Below are 22,993 nucleotides of genomic sequence, written 5' to 3' on the forward strand. Positions count from 1 at the left end.
CCCACCATTGTGTAAGATGTTTATTGTTTGGGGCTCCCCTTCAGGACTTGCACAGCTCTCGCTCTCATATTCTAACACCCCCACACTTCTGCTCCTTGATTGGTTAATGAGGTCCACTGCTCTATTCGCGGAGGAAGTGATTGGCTCTACACCTACGCTGCTATTAGGGCTAGCGAGGGTCTATTTGGAGGCATGTGTCAGCCCTCGTCATGCTAACTGACACATACATGATGTCGACACGGGGGTAACACATGTCCCAGAGAGTGTTGGAGCAGCCTACACCCAACTCCCTCATCTGTGCGCATGATAAAGATCTCATCATCATCACTTGAGGAGAAGCAAATAGTCACAGAGTTGGAAATGAGTGTAGGCATATTGGCTGCATGTGTTATGCAAATATATTTCAAACACAACAACAAATTAGGCGTATTACAGTTATAGAGATGTCACCATGGAAGCAAAGAGCGGACTTAAGAAGAAACACGAACAACATGGAGATGATTTATGCCAACAGCATAGTGAGCAAACATCTTTTCTTCTGAAATGTCCTCGAGCAAAATACTGGTTATCTCTTTATACCTGATTGTTTTTCATATCAAAACCCATCTCTTTCCCTATAAAACATTGTTTAGCTGTCCAGCCACAACTTTACTGTTTTGGTATACTCTCTCAGCTGTTTTCTGTGAAAAAGCTCTAATACCCCCAACAAACAACAGACAGACACAGTTATCAACTAGCTGGTGAACATATTGGATCATTCCCTCAGGATTTGGTAGAGACCAAAAATGGTGAAAGTCTTGTGATTTCCACTTAACTTGTTGCGGAACACAAACTCTGCTCCACGGCTTGAAAGAACTGTGTTTTAGGACAAATCCACCACCCTGACCTCCTCTCTATGCTGATTTTTGCAGTGTAATATTAGGTGCTCCGGTCATAAGTACAACGGCCACTAGCTGTTGCTGCCCTGCAGTCAATCGGGGGTTACTGTAATAATAGTCTATATCCACGACCTTCCACTTGCTCCTGTTGCTGCAGGAAATTGCGGATGCATGTCTTTTCGCCAATGTCCGTTTCCTTTCTGTTGGAATTTCAAACTCCGGTTGACTTATGAGGAATATGGTTAACTTCTCCTCAGATCTCATCATGGTAAATTGAGACAGCTAGCTAGACTATCTGTACAATCTGAGTTTTCTCTTGCACGACTAAAACAACTTTTCAAACGTACACGTTTCACCAAAACAAGTTCCTTCCCGAGGTTATTTTGCAGCGGCTCCGTGCGGAGCTTAGCACCACCCATGGTGATTGTGATTGGTTTAAAGAAATGCCAATAAACCAGAGCTTGTTTTTCTCCCATCCCGGAATGCTGTGTGGACTAGCCAGACCCTCCTTCGCAGCGCTGTGGAGGAGGGTCTGGCAAAGCAAGACTACTAATAACTAATAAATACGTGGAATACATACGAATTACAGTGCATTACTTTTTGTAGCTATATGTTTTAAATGGATAATGAGAACAGCCTGGCCAGATGGACTCAAACACAACTCCACATGAATGACAATGTTGCTGTGTAACTGCTGGATGTTTGCCAACAAGTTCACCATATCAACTTAAAGATATGCCAATACTATGCTCACAACTTGTTTCTGCTGTCCCCAAGTGGCCAGAAAAAAATCTGTTGTTACAGGTTTAAGTCAATCTGATCCAATAACTTCAACACACCCGACAATCTTTGCTATTACTACTCACATGCAACTTGGCCACAGTTTACAAGCTATTTTGTCATCACCTTTACATAATACCCATCACTGTTTTCACTCTGCTCTCTTTCATCTGCTCTTGGTGGCCACTCTGCAACAAGAAGCCAGAATGTGTAAAAGACCTCTTTGAATTTATCATCTCTTGCACCCTCACACTTCCACCCATGCAACTGCAAATCTTAGTCTTTTACGAATGCGTTCACCTTTGCCTACTCCTCAGCTTCTTTCCACGCTCTCCACATTATTACAACTTATTTTTCATCTTCTACTTCCAACCGCCTCTCCTTCCACCTCTTGCTTTTCTTGTGTCCAGACGTAGGGCTCTCCTCCCAGCGATGGCTTCTCAACTCTCCAGATGGCACAGTAATTTCCACAGACACTCAATCTCAAAGGGAGGGGGCATCCAACATGGCGGCAAGTGATCCAACGCTGAAACACACTCACACAGGTTCTGTGACATTTGGGTAGGAATTGTTCATAATTAATAATAACTGAACTGAAATGTAATTAATTATAACATGATTTTTCTGTATTATTCTATTCTATTCTATTTTGATATGATTCAGCCTATGTTCATGTGTCAAATGATGTTCTCGATACATTATTAATAATTTTATGTTTGAGTCCAGTCTGCAGTAGCAGGGAACACATCCTTACCTAAATTTAAATCAAATGTTAAAAAATTCATGCCAATCTTCTTGAAATTTGAATTCTTCTAGGGCTGTCAGCGTTAACGCATTAATCGCGATTAAGGGCCGACGCAATGCGATTACATTTTTTTTTAATCGCATTTATCGCATGCCGGCATGCGATTAATTTATTTTACACTTCACTCGGCTTTGCGTTGTGCCTAACGGCTACTATTTTGACCCTTTGGCGCTGCCGTACTTCTTCATAACACATCTTCTGCTGCAGAATGCAGGCAGGCTGCCGGCATGGAGAAAGACAGCAGCAACACACTTCTGAATGGCGCTTTTCTTTTAAAAAGACTCCCGGACGGCTCAGTAGACAAGTCGAAAGCCATATGCACATTGTGTAAAGCCGAATTAAAATATCACCAAAGCACGTCAAGCTTGAGCTACCACCTACGAGCTAAGCATATTAACGTGACGCAGTTTGATGCTAGCAGGCTCAGGCAAAGCAGTATTTTGGAGAGTGATACTTGCCGACCTGTGGATGAAACCAAATCCAAAAAAAAATACTACAGCTCTTGCAAAATGGGTGGCAACTAACTGCAGACCTGTCAGCATTGTAGAGGACTCGGGTCTTAAAGAAGTGCTACGGTTGGCATGTTCTGACCCGTCTTATACACTGCCATCGAGGGAGACAGTAGTTTCACCATACACAGCCTGTATGACACGGAGAAAGCAGCTAAACTGGAACTGCTGCCAAGTGCAAACACTGTCTCATTAACCGGTGATCACTGGACGTCAGTGAGTAATCACAATTATTTAGGAGTTACTAAACACTATATTGACTCTGGCTGGACTTTGCACTTGTTTGCCTTAACGGTGGTTGTTAGTGTTACATCTCAGTCAATTATTCTCAATCCTTGTTAAAAATGTAAAGGTTAAATGTCCTGCTGTGGCATCTGGTTTTTGGACCATTTTGTTTGTACTGTATAAGCAAAGTGTTAGTGTTACATCTCAGTTAGGTTAGGTACTTGTAGGAATTGTGCAATAATGACAGATTCACACATTTGTTTACAGTAAATAAATAATAGTCATAAAGTCAATTTCTTTGCATTCATTTGATTCCCAATCAAGATACACTGGTAAGAATGGCTTTCCATTGTTATTATGTACTTAAAAACTGTTCTGAAATGCAAAATAATAGAATTGTAATTGTGATAAAACATGCGATTAATCGCGATTAACTATAGAACTTCAGCGATTAATCGCGATTAAAAAATTTTAATCGTTTGACAGCCCTAAATTCTTCACAAGAAATGGTGGTGAATGGGGTTTATACAGTATATGGCGTTAAACACTATAATATCTAAAATTAAATATACAGTATGATAAATAGATTTATCTCACTGGGATAGTTAATACCTAAGTCCAGATTTTACATTTTTCTTTTTTCTTTATTTGACACAATACATGTATGAGTCATGCATAAAAATCACAACCAACATACAATGGAAGTAAGTGGGAATAAAAAAGAAAAGAAAAGAAAAGATGCACAGCGCGAGGGCGAAAAGGGAGAGGTAGTGGCGTCCAATGGGTAATTATATTGGGTATATAGGACATAACTCAGCATGTCCATATGACAGGATTTATCACTGTTGCAGATTCTCCACAGTCGACCACGTCACAGCCAATGAGAGAACCACGCCCTCTCTAAAATGTATATTAAATAAACTAACCAACGTACTGTAGGTTTTTTTTTATTATATCGTGGTGAGTCACATCTTGGTGACTCAAAGTAAAGTAGGTTAAGGTGAATGTACACCAATTCCAAGAAAATGTAAGGCTGCTGAACAAAAAGACACTATGTACGATCTTGGTTTTTAAGTGATTCATTCATCTGTAATTCTGTAAACTGTGTCCTACATCCCCAACCACAGAGAACCACTCATCACATTACCTTTAACAATAAAAAGGTACACCAGCCACCAACATGGGAGCAGCAGGGGCTCTGTTCTCCACCCACACAGAGATCCTTTAGTAATAAATTAAAAAAGCCATTATGCATCCATCCCTAAAGAAAAGAGAAACCTGTACATCAAGGCCTCCGGGACTATCCCACGATATGGTTCTCAAAAAAGGAATGCATTCCGTATGCGCACTCTACAAGAAAAACATCCAAGATCCTGTCTTAATCCAAGAACATGCATATGTCAGCCCACTTCCATGATGCATTCATGGTCAAGCTCCCCTTTCAGACAGTTCAGCCTCTGTACACATGAGAAATTGAAAATATATGTATCGCCATTTAGAAAAAAAAAAAGAACATGAATTGTAATCTCTAGGCAATGTAATCACTTTTATACATTTGTAAAAACACACAGATATGCATTACATACTGTTAGCATGAGCACAACACAACACAACATATCCAGTCATATTCCCATGTAAAAGACATATGTGTCCATGGGGTAGAGACTGTACTGGCAGAGAGTTAATTAAAGCCACATATCTTCTCACTGCAGCATCACTCTGTTACATGACCCTACAGAATGATACTAGTGGCATGAAAACAACAAACATGCCAGTAAGTTTGGTGCAAACTTATACACAGGATAATGTTGACATTATCACCTTCTAAATGCACAGCAGCTCTACAGTCTGGGCCCTCCTAATACGGATGACCAAGCCTTTAATGTCTGGTAGTTTATACTTTAAGCTTAACTGCAGCAATCTTGTCACATACAAAGTGTGTGGAAATAAAGTTTCTATGCATTTATTTATGTGTACATAATGCAAATGGGAGAGAACATTCATAATATAACATATCTAACTTTGATTAGGCATGATACATAATGAAGGTCATTTCCATTATCTTAATTTTCTCCATCCAATATTTTATTATTTTACATGTTTTGTTTCCATTTTGTGTACAAGTGCCTTACTGGTAATCAAACCCTTATGTGACCTTAGTTATCCCCATTATAACTTCATCTTGTTTCCCTCACTCCTCACCCTTAGCTTTGCCATTCCCACCTTTGGCTGCGACAGTATCAGATGTCTTGGGGGAAATGTTATACTAGCAAAGATTGTGGCAACAGGGTGTTGATTTCAGGACACGTGTGGCAACTTGACTCTATGTAAAAGCATTAAGTGGAAATCTACTACAGCCTTTTAACTTGTCAAATCAAAGGAAGAAAGTTTAGAGTTCTTTAAATAAGCATAATCAGAAAACATTTTAGTATGATTGTTGTCCAGCTGCCACACCTGTTAACGATTTGGCCACTAATTACTCTGTGAGCAGCTGTTGCTAATGAGCATCGTTAAGTAAGAACTGGATATATAGGAGACAGAGCTTTCTTAGTAAGGAAAGAAGTTACTCTCAGGTCTAGTTAGGCACAGTGAGCTGCTTGTCTCAAACCATAGCGTCTGAGAAGTATAGGGTGCTGCTTTTCAGTAAATAGCCATGGCTGTTGAACAACTTTTTTGGTATTTCTTATTGATATTGAAAATATTTTTACCTTTTATTTGCTTCAATTAGCTTTAGCAGTGCACATTTTAATCAAATGTTTGTTCTTTACTGGCCTCCTTTGCAGGGTGTCCTGCATTTCTTTTTTGCTGTTTGATGACAGTGCTGGATTACCGTCTATGAAAGGTAATGATTTTCTTCCTAACTACTGCATTAGGCCTCAGGAATATCTTTATTGTTCACCCAATTGTCCATTTTACAGGCTATGGTTATCCATATAAAGCTGACTTGCGTAACATGGGTGATGCTAGAGAAGATAAAGTGGAGACTGGGCAGGCTTCAGATGACCAACCGACTGGCCCTGTTTACACAAGCTACAACAAACTTTCAGTTGCACAATGGCCAGGTTTGGTTCCATCTCGCCAAAACCTGCCCAACAGACCAAGTGCTTCTGCAGCAGACAAACTAGTTAATGGTGGGTCCAGCAACTTCGGGTTTGAAAACCTTAAATCACTCTTGTTCCCTTTAAGCCCCAACCAGGCGAGTAATCTAGCCATCCCTTGGCCAGGCCCTGCGTCTACAAACCGTATGCGTCCCTCTACAGCTGGTGGCTCTTCTCTTTATGTCAGTCAAACTGCCAACTATGAGCCCACCCTGTCTGCCTCTCAGGCCACAAAGTTTCCCAGCTTTGACTCTTGGAAGCCTCAGCCGGATGGCAGTGATTATGGTGAGGTTGACGACTCTGGTTTTGGTTCCCCAAACTTTAACTCTGGCTCCAGTAGAGGCGGTGTGAGTAACATTCCTCGTCTTGTATATGAAGAAGTCTTTCAATATCCATCGGAGTATACTGGGCCTTCCAATACTGCAGGAGGGTATAGCCAAGCTAATTACATGAGCAAGGGGTTTTCAACTGGAAATTCTGCCTCACTAGGGGGACCCTCATTCCCCAGGAACCCAACTAATGTAGGTGCCCAAATGGGCTTGAAGGGTTTTTGGCTTCCACAAAAACCAGTTGTCGGCACTCAAAACGCTGTGGTTAACTGGAGAGCGAGTCAACCGATCCTACCGCCTTCAAGCTATAGGAAGTCCAGTAATGGCTACCAGAAAGCCAGGTACATGCCAGCAGTTCCCAATCCAATGCCTGTAAGCTCAAAGGGTGTCCAGGGTCAACCAGCTGCCCCAAAAGGTGTATAACCCTCAAAGGTATGTCCACACCTTCAAACTTGCTTCTCTAAATGCTTGTTTGAAACCATGCCTAATCAGATTTGTCTTCCAGGGTCAAATGGATACCAACATTGTGTCCTAAATTGCAGGTGAATGTTTTAATTTTTTTTTTCAAAGTAATGAGCAATGCATGTCCAGTAAATATTAAACTCTACTTTCTTGCTTGCAGAATGATGTGCCCGCGAAGAAAAATAAAACTTAAAATGAATTGTCGTGTAGGCTGTTTTATTCTTCCATATGACTAGATATGCTACCTCCATACAGTATTTGCTCATGGAACACCTAAATAATAAATGCTCAACTTGGTGTTTAGCCAGTGACTTTTAAAAAAAAACTAAAGGAACAAGCACTTTAAGTTTGAAGCATAGCTTTAATCTTGCAGGGAATGTGTAGCTGAGCTTGGGTTAGATGTCTGACTGCACTGGTATCTTTATGCCTTTACGCTATCGCTGATAAATGCACAAATATAAACATGAACGTGGGTTACCTTGGCATTGAAATCCTTGTTTCCCAAATCCCCTGCAACAAAAAACAAGTGTTACACGATTTATGCCACAGCAGTAAGCATCTATAGAAAATGGTTAGCCTATTAAGTCTTGAAGCTTAAACATCTGTCTCGGTTGAAATGAGTCTTGCGCGCACAAAACGTGCTTGTTAAATGGAAACGATACTCAAAGGGAAGTATCAGCAATCACATTTAGGCTATAATGTAAATAGAAACATACTGCAGTAGAACACTAAAAGTTGCAGTTTCACAAACGAAATCTGCCATCACGAAGTTAAAGGCTGTAGACAGGTGTGCATTACGGGTGCTTACCATATGAAATCTGTACAATGGCTGCAGAACGTCGGCTGCTTGAAAAATCTTGCAGTAAATTTGTGGTTTTTCACTTCATGCACATTTCTCTGCCGCAAAGCACCTTTGCGGGCGAATCGGTTCCCAACCCCAGCTGAGTCATTATAATGTAGAAGATGGTCAGCCATAATGGGGGGCGAACAAAACTATACAGCCACAACTTCGTGTTGTCCCGACCGAATTCTGTGAGGTCCTTGGCTCGTCACAGCTCTTGACAAGAGGCGCTGTACTGCTGCTGAAGGAGCTTCTGACAGACTGCACTGTACTGCACGCCTCCCCTCTGCCTGGACTAAAGCTGAGCGCTTCTTTTTCGTTCAAAGTGACGTCGGTGAAGTCTGCCTTCACGTGCTGTAGAATATTTCACTTCATTTTCAGCGCACAATTAACACGAAAGAGTTTATACATGTGAGGGTATCTACATGAAAGCACATCCGCTAATGTTCTTTGTGTGTAGGTCTACTAAATTAGGCTCCTTTGTAATGTATGCACAAATATAGGCTATAGAGGGTACATATAGGTGTGTGTGTGTGTGTGTGTGTGTGTGTGTGTGTGTGTTTTCCTTAATGAATGAACCAAGGCGCCATATCCCCCTATCCGTTGCTGACCATCCCACAAACTAAGTCTTGTGCGCCATCGTGTGGATTAACATTGTAGGTATTTTAGTCTCGCATAGCCATAGGGTTAGGGTAAAATCATGCCAGTTATCAGCGAGACAACGGAGAGGCAACTATCTCAAATATTCAACCTTATTTGTCTAACGTTACAGAATATGTTGCTCGGGCTGATTTTGATTCCATTTTTAGTTTAAACATGGTGAATTAAAAAGCTAAATGATGTTACTAGTGTGAGTTAAAACATAGTGTATGCTAAAGTCTAATTAAATACATTGCCTTAAAACAAACTGAGAAACAAAGATATAACGTTAACTTAACATTTTTAACGGCAAACAAAATATAGCTCCAAAATAGATATACATGGGTTAAAAAAACAAAAACATAAAAACGTATGTGCTGTTTCTATGGCAACGGGGAGACGCTGCGTCTCCACGGAAACCGGATGTGGCGTGAGTGAGGACGCTTGCGTTTGAACAGTTTTAGCGGCCAAACCAGTGCCTAAAGTAAGTCTCCTTTTAGTTTTAATTTTAACGTTACACTTTCATGATTAATGTGACATTTTTGGCGTTTCGTTTGTCTGTTCTGGAAGTCTGTTAAAAAAAAAAATAACACCAAGCGAGCGTTTTACAGGTCTGCTTTAGCTCGTCTGCTAATGTTTCTAACGTACAATTGCTCTCAGTCCCCCAATTTAACAAGTTAACTAACGTTAGTTAGCTAATGTTTGTGAACACTGTAACGTTAGTTATTCGGTGGTTGTCATGTCATGTTATGTTATGATAACATTAGCTACGTGACACGATGTTACCTTACCTGTTCCTTGTACATTTTCTTTCACTGTCTATGCTTATAACTAGCTAGCTAGCTAGATCTACACTGTCAGGTCAGCTACAAGCAAGCACTCCTTGTAGCTAGCTAACACAGGCGACGCTAGTAACTCACTTCTTATTAACAGTTATATCCATTTATTCACCTCCAGTCCTTGGACACCATGAGCAAGCACGATGACTCATGGGATAGTCTGGACACTGAGTTTGACCATTTTCTACTGGACATGAAGCCATATGTGCTTAAACACCCCAACAAGACAGGTGAGATATACATTTCATCTCTCTTCGCTTACTGTGTGTCTCACCTTTCTGGACACAGTTAGCGCAAACCTGGACTCCTCACACGAAAACGGATTTTATTTCCTCTGCTTTTTATAAAGGCGATTCATACACCCTCTGCAACAGCCGTTTAGGATTACAGGTCAACCCAACACTGATGAAATAATAATAATAATAATAATAATAATACATTTTATTTAAAGGTGCCTTTCTCGGCACTCAAGGACAACGTACAGGTATACATAAGACATTTAAAAGCATGATGAATGGATAAAGGACTTTCTAAAGTACCAGCCTCAGCATGTAGTAGTCAATGGTTTTAAATCCAAAAACATGATTTTTAACACTGGACTCGCCCAAGGCTGCGTGTTATCCCCCATTTTATTTACCATTTACACCATACTTTTTAAATATGCGGACAACATGGCTATGGTTGCCTACATCAAGAACAAGGACTCCCTATAGCTGCATACCACCAGCAGGTAAACAACCTCATGTCCTGGATGGAAGAGAGCTCCTTGGAGCTCAATATCTCCAAGACTGAAGGGATGTACTTTGGGGGGAGACACACTTTTGACCGCCACCCTCTCTCTTTGAACCCCTGCGGGTGAATGGGCAGGCAGTGGAGCAGGTGGAAGCCTTTATCAGAATCAGAAAAGTTTTATTGCCAAGTACGTTTTTTACACATACAAGGAATTTGTTTTTGTGTTGTATGTCACACATTCTCTAAAATAAATTAAACAAACAGGTTAAACAGAACAAACAATATAAGTATAAATATATATATATATGTGTGTGTGTGTGTGTATATATATATATATATATATATATATATATATACACACACACACATATATATTTATACTTATATTGTTTGTGTATATATATATATATATATATATACACACACACACACACACACAGAATGTATTAAAAATAAGAGAGTAAGTATTAAGATAAAAAGAGCAGATTAAGTACAGTGGCATGTAGGGCCAGAGGTGGGGTGTGGAGAGAGTCAGGGTGGTTTCCGGTCCTTGTTAATAAGGCTAGTGGCGGATGGGGAAAAACTGTCCTTGTGACGTGAGGTTTTGGTCCTGATGGACCTCAGCCTCCTGCCAGAGGGGAGTGGCTCAAAGAGTTTGTTCCCGGGGTTGGAGGGGTCAGCCACAATCTTTCCAGCACGCTTCAGAGTCCTGGTGGCGTAAAGTTCCTGGAGCGGCGGCAGATTGCAGCCAATCACCTTCTCAGCTGACGGAATGACACGCTGCAGTCTGCCCTTGTCCTTGGCAGTACTAGCAGGGTACCAGATGGTGATGGAGGATGTGAGGATGGACTCAATAATGGCTGTGTAGAAGTGCACCATCATTGTCTTCGGCAGGTTGAATTTCTTCAGCTGCCGCAGGAAGTACATCCTCTGTTGTGCTTTCTTGACGAGGGAGCTGATGTTCAGCTCCCACTTGAGGTCCTGGGAGATTATAGTTCCCAGGAACCGGAAGAATGTACCTGGGCACGGAGATTGACAGCCTTCTGTCTTTCTCCTAACACATTGACTCACTGTACAAGAAGGCACAACAACGCCTGTTCCTGCTGAGGAAACTCATAGTCTTTGATGTGAGGAAGGACATTTAACAGCTGTGTACAAATCACTCATTGAATCAATACTCACTTTCAACATCTCATCCTGGTTCAATTTCATCTCTGTTAAGAATAAAGCTAAGCTTTCCTGGATCATTAATCATTGGAAATAAGTAAAATAACTGGCCAAACCCAAACTCCATTATCAGTACTTCACACCCAAGCAGTTGAAAGGAAAGTCAATCACATAACAAAAGATCCCACTCACCCCCTGCATACATAATTCCAGTTACTACCATCAGGCAGCTGCTAAAGTCCCTCTAGCCAAGAAAAGCCCGCACCTAGATGAACACTATGCCACTTTGCACACACATAATGTAATTTTAAAAGCTATTGTATGTTTACCGTTTACTGTTTGTCTTTGCACTGTCTGTTGAGGCCATGTCTAAGACCGTTTTCTGTCATGACAGACAAAGTTTTCTAAATCTGAATCTTCACTAAACATAGCCTAGTTTAAACATTGATGTAGCAAACTTAATTGCTGGCTCTTCTTTTCTTACACTATTCTAAGCAAATTCATTTCATCAGAATTAGAATCAGAATCAATTTTATTACCAAAGTAAATTTTCACTTGCAAGGAATTTGCCTTGGTGTATTTGGTGCATACATATTAAAAAGGGAATAAACAAAGCAAAGTACTGTTACAGTCAAGAACATTAATACAGAATAGATATATTACAAAAATATATAAAAAGAAACTAACAAAATAGCAAATATGTACAATATACGTATTTAAGAAAGGGAAATAAGGAAGTGTTTAAGGTTTAGTGCCAGATGTGCAAAAATATTGATCAAAGACAACTCCCAGAAATTAACTGACAAGATACTACATACATTTATTTAATTACCTATAATATAATTTCCTCTCTTCTTCTCTCTTCCATGGACCTCAGAACGCCAGCGATGTGCCATATGGATAAAGAAGCTGTGTGACCCGGCCACATGTGGTTCAGGTCTGATAGGTCGCAAGAACCGCAACATGCACGCCCGTTTGCTCCTTCACATGCTCAAAAGAGGGGTCCTGGAGAGGCCTTTCAACAGCAAACCGGAGCCTGGCAGTCTCAAGACACTCCCTACCTACATGGTAAGAATGACGGCTTCATGGAATCATAACTATTGCCATTTAGTAGAAAATAGCTTACCACCTTTATTCGTAGTGTAATGAACTTCGAAAATGCTGTTATAGTCAAGTTTAAATGAAGAGACATTTTTTAGAGGCAATACTGATTACCTAATTAACCCAATCTTCATATCTTTTCTTTGAATTTTTATTTTTAGTCAATCTACTTTGATGAGCCACTGACTGCTCAATCTGTGGAGCACAGCAATGCAGGTCTGCCTGACTGGGTGACAGGAGAGCTAGGTGGCTATACTGGTGACAGTTTGACTGCCAGTCTGCTTAAGGACAGAGTCCCTTCCACACCTATCGCAGCTCATCACAGGTACTATTCCACTATACATTACCTCAGTGATATATAGTCCTAAGTATCTTTAAAAAACTACCTAAATAAAACGTATCGATGGCAAATTAAATATCTGGCTTTTTTTCAAACCTACATACATAAACATGGTAACATGTTAATGATATCATCTTTATAGATTTGATAATTAATGTGCACTGGTGCATGGTAATGCATTTTTTGTATGAACAAAAAACTGACCAGGAGCCAGATGTTAAGACATGATGGCTGGATGTGTACATCAGTGTGCTGATTGGAAATCACCAATCTGGCACTACATTATTATACATGGCCATATTATTTTTCATACTGTTTTCATGTTATTTGTTTCACTTTTACATTGGTCAGCTTTTCGTGTCGTATGCCTAACGTAATGGAGCTTCATTTTCTCCATCCTGGCCACAGTCCATTGCTTTGAACATTCAGAATTGGAGTTGTGAGATATGGACAACTTAAAATAGTTTTTTGGTGAACTGGTGTTGCTACCATGAATAGAACATGATACATATGTTTAAAAGTCAACTAGATCGGCCATATATATATATATATATATATATATATATAGACAGACAGAAACTTTTATCTGGAGATTATTCTATATAATTCAGTGCAATCCTTAGTTATGGATGGAACTACACTGCAGACTAGAGTCCCATTTAACAGTGAGAAGCAGGGTGACGACTGTGAATTGGTCCAAGGGATACTATATTATCTGTCAGTTATCAGTATATGGGCATTATAACTTTCCTAAGTGGAAGCATAACATACTCTCAAGAAGAAAAAAAAGTCTGGAGTGCTCGGAAGTTCAAAACAAATCTGAAGCTGAAGAAGGCCATTTTATACCGATAAGTCATTTAAATAAAAGCTTTTTCATTTTTTCACAAGAAGAGGGCCTTGGACCCTTTTCTCTTTTGAAATAACATATTCTCATTTAATTATTGAAGAGTTCGCAGTTGCTTGTTACTGTATAATGAGGTTTTGGCTCATATATGCAAATATGCATCATATTTTACAGACAAAGGAAAAAATGGGCATTCTAGTATGGTCTTCTATGTTACTGCACAAATAGATTTATTGAAAAGACAAGACAACACTGAACTTGTCTATGAAGCTGGATACACACAGCTTTCGGGACTGATCGCCCATAGCATTTGCTTAGCAGCACTATCTGAAAAGCCAAAGACATTGCCAAGTTCTTGCATCAGTCTGCTTGAGCTGTCCGTTCTGACTTTTCAAAGAGATGCACTTCAAAACAGCATGAGAGGATGAGGTACCTCTTGTATTTTCTATCCATCTTCTATTATTCTTCTCTTTACACTTTCCCAACCTGAGGTCTAACCCCTGTAGAGGAGAGAGGAAAGCAGAGAATAAGGCTTGGTAGCTCATTAGCTTGTTTCTTTAATAGTTTGATTTATATTCTTGTATGAGCTAAATGCCTAATACCTAAATATATGTATTTTTGGATCTATGAATGGGCTGCTTGATTAAAATTGCGTGACTAAAAGCTCATGTGCCACTCAGGTACACATGCACATGCATACACATACATACAGACGTTTCAGCATGCCTCCCTAAATCATCCTAGTTTGCTCAGGGATATTTCCTCTGACTACAGGCAGTTCAGGCGCTTGACAAAGTGATGTTAGTAATGGCTCAGGGTTTTTCATTCTAATTACTGTAACAAGGAAAGGAAAATCAGAGCCCAGTGGCTTGATAAGCTCATTAGCATAATAAAAAGCACTCTAAGTGTAGTAAAGAGAGCTTAATATCCACCAGGGCACTCTGTAAGAATGGGTACAGGCCCACTGCTGCCATATGTAATTCAGATTTTACTCTTGGGCAGGGGGGTTGTAGAATATTTGATTCTTAGAAAGTCATCATTAGGTCTAGTCTTTAAATATTTGTCACACTTTAACTTGCATTACCTTGCCCGTGTACCACTAGCAGGACATATTTTAATTCTGTTCTGAGTTTGTACCTTAACACACTGGAAAACGACAAAATGAAGTACATTTAAAATGCCAGCATACTTAAATCACTTACTCCTTGAGAGTAGAATTCATGTTTTCATAAATATGTTTGAATTGATTAATTTTTATTTTTTTTATTTGCCTTATAGACTTTATTTTATATGACCTTATGTCCAGTAGTGAGGTATTTTTTGACCTGTTTGTATGACTAAAAGGCTGCGTCTGTTTGCATTATACAGTAGATGCTATAGCTTACATTACAAGTGATTTGAAACAGTGTGGCTCTGTTCAGTAGCCCTTTCTCCCCGCTGCTATAGAAGGTGTGGATAGAGAGGGTTTTGTGGGGAGCAGACTGCTAAGTACCATAGTGTCTGATTGGGATAAGACCATGAAAGACGCTCAGATCACAGGCTAACTTTCTGATGGAGAAAATTAGCCCGGCCAAGAGTCCTTTTATGTGTCTCTCTCATTTAGATAAGATTAAATGGAGAAACTCGTCTGATTCCCTGTGATGTGGCAACGTTTGATCTCTGTCTCACTCACCATTAGTCAGGTGATGGGCAGGGCATCTTTTAGCTTGTGAAACAGTCCAATTCAAGTTTCAAGATCTAAAGGCGAAGGTGGGATGGTTTTCTGATGTTTTGAGAGCTGTTACTTCTGTTTCACACAGAAGTGGATGTGCTGTAATGCATGTGTTTAAGAGATACGTCATCTAACCTCTTAAGTCCAAAACGCCCTCTGCTAATTCCACCATGCATTCCACTATTGCTGTGCTATTCCTAATTTAGCCACAAGATAGAGCCACTGCTTTGTATATAGCACTAATTCAGGCAAAGGAATGCTGTCTGTCTGTCTGTCTGTCTGTCTATCTTCTTATGTCACCTTGTGTTCAAAGGAGGCAAATCATGATAAAGACATAGGGTATAAAATGGTCAGTGTGGGCTGGTTTTGAAATGCTAATTTGATAATCTGCATCGCTGGTGTCAGGTTTACTGATACTGTTTACCAGCATCTCTTTTAGGCATTTCTTTCTAATTTGTATCTCCCTCTTTTCCTCTTGTCTTGTCCTCTGACTTCTGTCTTCCATGTGTGTGATTTTCATCCACATATGAAAACCTTTAAACCCCCTTTCCCCTTTTTTTCTGGGTAAGTGCAACAATAACACTGTTCTTGCAGTTGCAGAAGTCAGCCATTGACGCTGGTATAAATGCCTCACGTTTCTCTCTCACAGGCCATAGTGTATCCACTGATCTTGCCTCCAGGTGGTTTTGGGTTATGTCGGAGGGAGTGCAGGGGCAGAGGGATGTTTGTGTCCCAAGGTCAGACTGCCTTCCTGAGTGTGCCCGAGGCTGAGACCTGGGCCCACTGGCTCTGCACCTGGAGGTCAGGCTGGGGTATAGATGTCAGGCTGCTTTAATCAGCCAAGCTACAGCTTCTGAGGCTCTACATGGTGTTCTCATTTTCTTCTGTGTCTGTGTCTGTGTGTCTGTGTGTCTGTGTGTGTGTGTGTGTGTGTGTGTGTGTGTGTGTGTGTGTGTGTGTGTGTGTGTGTGTGTGTGTGTGTGTGTGTGTGTGTGTGTGTGTGTGTGTGTGTGGCTCTGGCCTGACTTGCCACTGCTTTGATCTCTGGGCCTCAGACTCCAGACACATCTGATTCAATTATCCTCATCCACCTGTTGACTTAGAGGCCCAAGATTGCAAAGCTTGGCCCCCTTATCCAAGTTTCATGGCTGCATGTGTTTGTGCATGAGCATGCAGGTGCGTGTGTTTGAGTGTGTGTGCACATACACATGCACAGACAAACCAGTATGTGAGAGAGAAGGAGTGAGTAAGTACATGAAAGCTGAAGTCTGTAGGTTTTTTTTTATATATATTGATCATAATTAATTCTGAAATAGTAACACAATATTATAATAATGCCTAATGACAGTATTATTGCAAAAGTATTGTATTTGTATTTTTCTGTGATAGTTTTCTTTTTTAACTTTATTTATTTAAGGACATCTGATCCTCATAGGTACTGTTTGTATACCTCAGTTATTCCTGACCTCCCATTGCAACTGATGTGAATCAGCACTTTGATGGTGCTCAGGTTAATTTATGCATTTATAACACATTATTTACATGGCATGTCCTTGTCAGACTTCCTGGTGTGTAAATGAGCATCATGACATCAAATGTACAGTAGCACAATGTAATTATTACATATGAATATGCACAGCTCAAACTATCTGCAGCTTTTAGAGTGGATATTGTAATTCTTCAGGCCACTGCATACTCTTAAATAAGTTAATCATGAAAAACCAACCAACAAACTAGGTTCAATAACTTTGCTTAGGTGATCCCCTGAGCCTCTAAAACTGGTGCTTTTGAAGAGAAAGTATTTAGGATCTGACCTGTAATCATAATTTATGTCCTCATAACTATCCAGTCTACAGTATATCTCCAGTATCTTATCTACCAGATTCCTGTTTAGCAAAATCACATTGACATGGTCACTTACAGTAAATACTTTATTATGTGGCAAAGATAAGGCTTAGTTTAGTTAAGCCAGGCTTTTTTTAATCATTTAGATCAAATTCTCTTTTACAAGTGTCCTGAGAACAAAATACATATGTACAACATCATAACACGATTGTCATTTATCAAAATATTATACCAGGCAAACAAATACAACATATTCACATCACTGTCCATATGGTTAAATAAAGCAATAGATTATTCCATAAAGAACCAGACATTTCAGTAACATAGCACTAACTTAACAGGCCATCCACTCTTTAGTTAGTGCTGTAAAATAGCTACTAGGTAAAATACCAGTATAAACTGTAATCAATCAATCAATTTGTTTGTCATAGTAAAATCATATTAAATATGTTAACATTTACTCAGTCAACAAACAGAGATGTAAGAAGTATTAATATTGCATTGGTGTTGAATGCATGTACTAAGTTAGGGGATTTGAGGTATAAGATACAAATTACAAAGGGGACTCTGCTTCCTTCCTGTTCTATATTCAGCAGTCTTTCCAGAAACCTCTCAGGTGCTTTCCTCTATAAGATAACACTGCCTGTGACAAATGAGGTTCAAAATTCTGAACACCAGGAATGCTAAAAAGAATTACATAGGAGAAAAAGAGCGCCCGTGGGCTTCAAGTTGTGAGTGTGAAACAGTGCCCTCTAGAACACAATTTGATGTCTCTATTAGATGACAGCGCTTTTTTTCTTCTTCATTGTTGTCCTACATCTTCCCATCTCCTTTCACATCTTCATTCAATTAGCATTAGTGGGCCATTAGTGCCTCATGTGCCTGTGCTTAACGAGATAGTGAGCTCAGTAATGCGTGTGTTATGAATGTGTGTGCGACAGAGAGAGCGTAGTCAGAATGAGAAGTGTGTGCGTTTGTTTGCCAATAAATATAAGCAGTTTCCCTGTTAAGCTCTTTGGATTAACCATGATGGACACGATGAGAGACAATGATTGAGGTGTATGATTATAAAAGGATTGTAAAAGCCATTGACTGGTGCCCTGTGGGCTGTCCATGGAAACAAAGTCATGTATAGCAGAGACGTTTATTGTTCAGATGGGATGAAATGCAGACCACAAACCATGCAACCAATGCCAGATGTTGATCTGTGTAAATAGCGAGGTATGCTGCCTACGCAAGCACATTCATATGCAAACAGAGGGACAAAAGCAGACTCCAGAGACGTGCACAAACACACGCATACTGCACTGTAGGGTAACCTCTCACACTTTCCTTTTTGTTCCTCGCTCTTCTCTTCCAGGATAAAGCTGTATGATGAAAAGACCCCATCACGACCTGTGTCCTCCAGTCCACTCAAACAGTCACCCAGACATGATGCCAGGAGGGTTAGTCCATCATCATATTTTAGACTGTCAACCACTCCTCTGGACTCCTCTGAAGTTGGGTTTTCAGATTTATAGATAGCTTTGATGACACACTGAAAACAGCAAACCCCTCTGGTGCCAATACAACGAAAGTTACGAATGTAACAACGGTTCTATGAATCCTGGCTGACCGCTAGAGGCAGTGTTTCACACTGAATATATTCCGTATCGCGCCTGTGACCTGTCACCTGTGACCTCGGGGTGACCCTAGCCAAGATATTAAGTTCCGGTGTCATCCCCAAGCTCATTCCTTCCAAATATTCTCGTGGGGTCGCAAGATTCCGAGTGACCAAGAACTCTGCCGGGTCATCCAGGATTCATAGAACCGTAGTTACATTCGTAACTTTCGTTCTATTTCATCCTTACTGACCGCCACGTCAACGAGGAACCCACATCAAGGGGATGCAGCAGAGGACCTCGGCAGGAGAACCATGCCCAATGGATGGGGGGTGGCGTCATTCACCCTGCAATAATGTGAGAACATGCTCGGCGACGCCATGAGGCTGCGGCACATATTGCCCCCAAGGGCACACCTCTCCAGTCGCCCACGACGTGGAGACACTCCTGGTAGAGTGGCATTACATTCCAGATGGTAGGGTTTGACCACTTGCTCTGTTTGCAGAGGCAATGGCCTCCACAATCCAGTGGGACAGGCGCTGCTTTGAGAGAGAACAGCCTGTCATACGACCACCTTAACAGACGAAAAGTTGCTCAGACTGACAGATTCAGGCGGTAGTGTCCACACAAACCTTAAGGGCCCGCACTGGGCATAACGGACTTGACTCGTCCCCACCTTCTCCGGAAGGTGGGTCAAAGCTTGCCAGGTGGATGGGCTGATTGAGGCGTGAGCGTGTTAGCACATTAGGGAGGAATGCCGTATTAAGTCACAAAGTGACACCAGAGCCATCCAAGTACCACCTCAAACAGGAATCACTCATGAACAAGGCATGTAGCTCGCCATTACGTTCCACAGAAGTAATGGCAAGGAGAAACGCTTCCTAGGCTGACAATTACCCCAGCTCTGCCTGTGCCAAGGTTCAAAGGGAGGCGAGCATAGGGCATCCAGCACCAAGGAAGGACCCCTGCAGGAGCCCTTGGCGCGCTCGAGGGACGCAACCACAGAGCCCCATTTAAGAAGCGGGATACAACCTGTGGCTCCCCACAGCGTTATTGTCAACCGCAACATGCTGCGACAAAATGGCAGCTCCATAGACTCTTAGGGTAAAAGGAGACCGTCCACCGTCCAGGAGGGTCTGCAGGAATTCAAGGATGGCAGCCACAGAACAATGCACTGGGTATAAGTACGAGCCGTACACCACCCAGAAAAACATTATCACCTGTTCCCGTACAGCAGACGGGTAGACAGTGCTCTGGCAGTCAGGATAGTGTCTCTGACAGGCTGAAGCGATGGACAGGCCTTCATTGTGATACTGTTCAGAGCCATACCGATGAAGGTTATGCGCTGAAAAGGATTCAGAGAACTCTTTTGAGGTTCACCGTGAGACCCAGTAGGGCCGCGTGCGAAAGAAGGCGAGACGTGTCCTGGGCCGCCCGAAGCCTGGACGGTGCACAAATCAACCAGTCGTCCAGATACAGCAGGACCTTCACGCCCTGCTACTGCAGGGGTGAGAGGGCTGCCGCAACACACCTGGTGAATACCCGTGGAGAGAGGGAGAGTCCAAACGGGAGGACCCTGAGCTTACAATGACTGCCCAGGAAGGCAGAATGAAGACACTGCATTTGGTGAGGCACAATAGGAACAGGAAAATAAGCATCCGTCAAATGGATGGACGTGAACCAGTCCTTCTTGGCAATAGCACGAAGAACATCTGCTGTGCTCAACATGTGGAACGGCAACACTTTCAAAATGTTGTTGAGTCCCCTGAGATCCAGAACAGGGGGAAGCACAACACATTTCCACTGGACCAGAAAATAAATCGAGTAGATTTACCGGTTCAATCGCACCCTTGGACAGGGGGAGGACAACTCCCGGCTGAAGGTTTGGGGCCGGCTTGTACCCTTGGGCTAAGGTGGAAACAACCCAAGGATCCAAAGCACAGGCTGCCCAGCAGGAGAGCCGCTGCTGGGAGAAACGTCCAACAGCGGCCCCAAGGCTACAATTCCTGGCCTCTGAAGGCCTTGGGGAGGGGGATGAGTAGGCTCCATGGCCCGAGGTTGCGGAGAGAGCAAGCGAGCAGATGAAGATCCCCTTGGCCAGCCAGTAGGTGGCATGTCCCCGCGAAGACCAGTGAACTGCCGCCTGGTCTGACCAGCCTGGACAGTCCACTCAAGCACCTGTAAAGCAGCCGAGAGGGCAAGCATGAGGTGAGAGAGGGAGTTACCAAAACGGCCCATACGTGCCGCAGTATTGCACACCTCACACAGAAGTCGAGGGCACCTCAGGGCACCTCAGAGTCTCGTTAGGGGAAACTATGAGGGAAGCAAAAGTCGGCCCAATAGCTGGCATGCGATCCAGCCCGAATGATGGTCAAAGGCAGTCAGAGTGAGAGCACTGCGATGACAAAACCAAAAACACGTATAGTGCCGTACATGACCTGTAGCTTTAAATAGCAGAGTAAAACCATAAACAGTATGCCGTGAAAGGGAAGCGAAGACACTTGATTCACTGGCACCATAGCTGTCAATATCCGCTCTTGACAGCGACCCACAAAGGTAGCCTGAGCGAGAGCACTCTCGTCACAGAGGCTGACGAACAACGGTACAGCGAGAGGGGAGCGAGGACACTCCCTTCACCGACACAATACGTTAAACTGGAGAATTACAGTTACAGTAATTATTAACACAGAGCGAACACGCTCACGTTAGTAATTGATGTTACACGTTTATCAGAAAAGGACATCAATGTCACTCAGCACCGCGAAAGCGCCCACCCGTATTGAAACAAAAACAATATATCCTGTCGTATACAGGAGAGGGAAGCAAGGACACTCCCTTCACTGACACAATGTATTAAACTGGTGGTTACAGTTACAGAAATAAATAACACTGAGCGAACGCACTCAGGTTAGTAATTGATGTTACACTGTAATCAGATAAGGCCATTAATGTCACCCAGCACATGCAGCGAAAGCGCTCAGCCACAGTGAAACAAGCAATTGTATACAGGAGAGGGCAGCGAGCACACTGGTCACTGACACAATACGACGTGTAGGTGAATATGTTACACTGGTACTTTAAGACAGCTACCGTAAACAACGCAGAACATGCTCACGTTAGCAATGGAGTTACACATTATCATTTAAGGTATAAACGTCACACAGCAGGGCTGTCAAGCGAAAGCACCCAGCCGCAGTGAAATAAACAATTGTATAAAGGAGAAGGAAGCGAGGACACTCCCTTCACCGACACAATATGATAAACTAGTGGTGGTAATGTATTGGTGAGGCTCTAGGAGTGCTATCCAGAAATGTGGCATACACGTAATGTCCATACCCAGCCACCGTACCCCTCTGGCTTTTGTTGTTAACGGTTTGAGTGGTAAAACCAGAATAAAGCAACGCAGCGTGTTAAAACGCACCACGTCTCAGTTACCGGGGCACGGTACATGACAGTGGTTATAGTGACAGTAATTAAAAACACAGAGCAAACACGCTCACGGTAGTAACTGAAGTTACACGACTATCAGATAAAGTATCAACGTCACTTAGCACAGCGAAAGTGCTTAGCCACAGTGAACAAACAATCATAGACAGGAGAGAAAAGGGAGCACCCTGCCGTCTGACACACTGACACTGACACAAGATGACGTGTAGGTAAATGCATTACACTGGTAAGTAATACAGCTACCGTAAACATGAACACAGAGCGAACACGCTCCCGTTAGTAAAGGAGTCGCACGTTATCAGTTTAAGGACATTAACGTCACACAGCACAGCGAAAGCGCCGAGCCACAGTGAAACAAACAATTGTACACAGGAGAGGGCAGCGAACACACAACCGTCACTGACACAGTGTTAACACCACGAAACAAATCTTCCGGAGCGTCCGCCAGTCCGGGGCTTCGTACTGCACTAGTTTTAGCTGGGTGTACCTAACAAACTGGCAACTGAGTGTATTTGGGTTGAATTATCTAGGGGAAAGTTGTACGTCCTCATCAACACAACTCAGAACAATTCATTGCCTCACCCAAAATGATCACAACTCTTCAAACCGATCGAGAAGAGCACAGCACAAACAGAAATCTGCATTTAAATTAATAAAATCTGTTCTAACTTTGGCAGAAAATGTAGGACCGCTCTCATAGTAAGAAGCTGTTCGTGAAATATATTTTCAGGGCCTTTAATGTGTCATCAAACCATCATGAATCTACTGTACACGTTCATGGTGAAAGCCAATGTACAGTT

At 42.0% G+C, this 22,993-nt stretch overlaps 2 protein-coding genes across 4 annotated transcripts in view; one reads left to right on the forward strand and one right to left on the reverse strand.

The window, feature by feature from the left end:
- Nucleotides 1-8,166, reverse strand: part of prkcab (protein kinase C, alpha, b) — a 102,937-nt gene extending 94,771 nt beyond the window's left edge. Inside the window, exons 1-2 of the mRNA XM_078269861.1 lie at nt 7,895-8,166; nt 7,565-7,596 (exon numbers count right to left, since the gene is read on the reverse strand). Of these exons, the coding sequence (XP_078125987.1) occupies nt 7,565-7,596; nt 7,895-8,061 (199 nt within the window). The 5' untranslated portion in view covers nt 8,062-8,166. The remainder of the gene's footprint in view (nt 1-7,564; nt 7,597-7,894) is intronic.
- An 813-nt stretch (nt 8,167-8,979) lies between these two features.
- The window catches only part of cep112 (centrosomal protein 112), a 104,029-nt gene continuing 90,015 nt past the window's right edge, over nt 8,980-22,993 (forward strand). For all 3 annotated transcript variants that reach the window (XM_078269857.1, XM_078269860.1, XM_078269859.1), the window contains exons 1-5: nt 8,980-9,050; nt 9,524-9,635; nt 12,182-12,372; nt 12,567-12,730; nt 18,506-18,590. In XM_078269857.1, the coding sequence (XP_078125983.1) occupies nt 9,536-9,635; nt 12,182-12,372; nt 12,567-12,730; nt 18,506-18,590 (540 nt within the window). In that variant the 5' untranslated portion in view covers nt 8,980-9,050; nt 9,524-9,535. The remainder of the gene's footprint in view (nt 9,051-9,523; nt 9,636-12,181; nt 12,373-12,566; nt 12,731-18,505; nt 18,591-22,993) is intronic.

The sequence above is a fragment of the Sander vitreus genome, chromosome 15, assembly GCF_031162955.1.
Source record: "Sander vitreus isolate 19-12246 chromosome 15, sanVit1, whole genome shotgun sequence".
Lineage (NCBI taxonomy): Eukaryota > Metazoa > Chordata > Actinopteri > Perciformes > Percidae > Sander > Sander vitreus.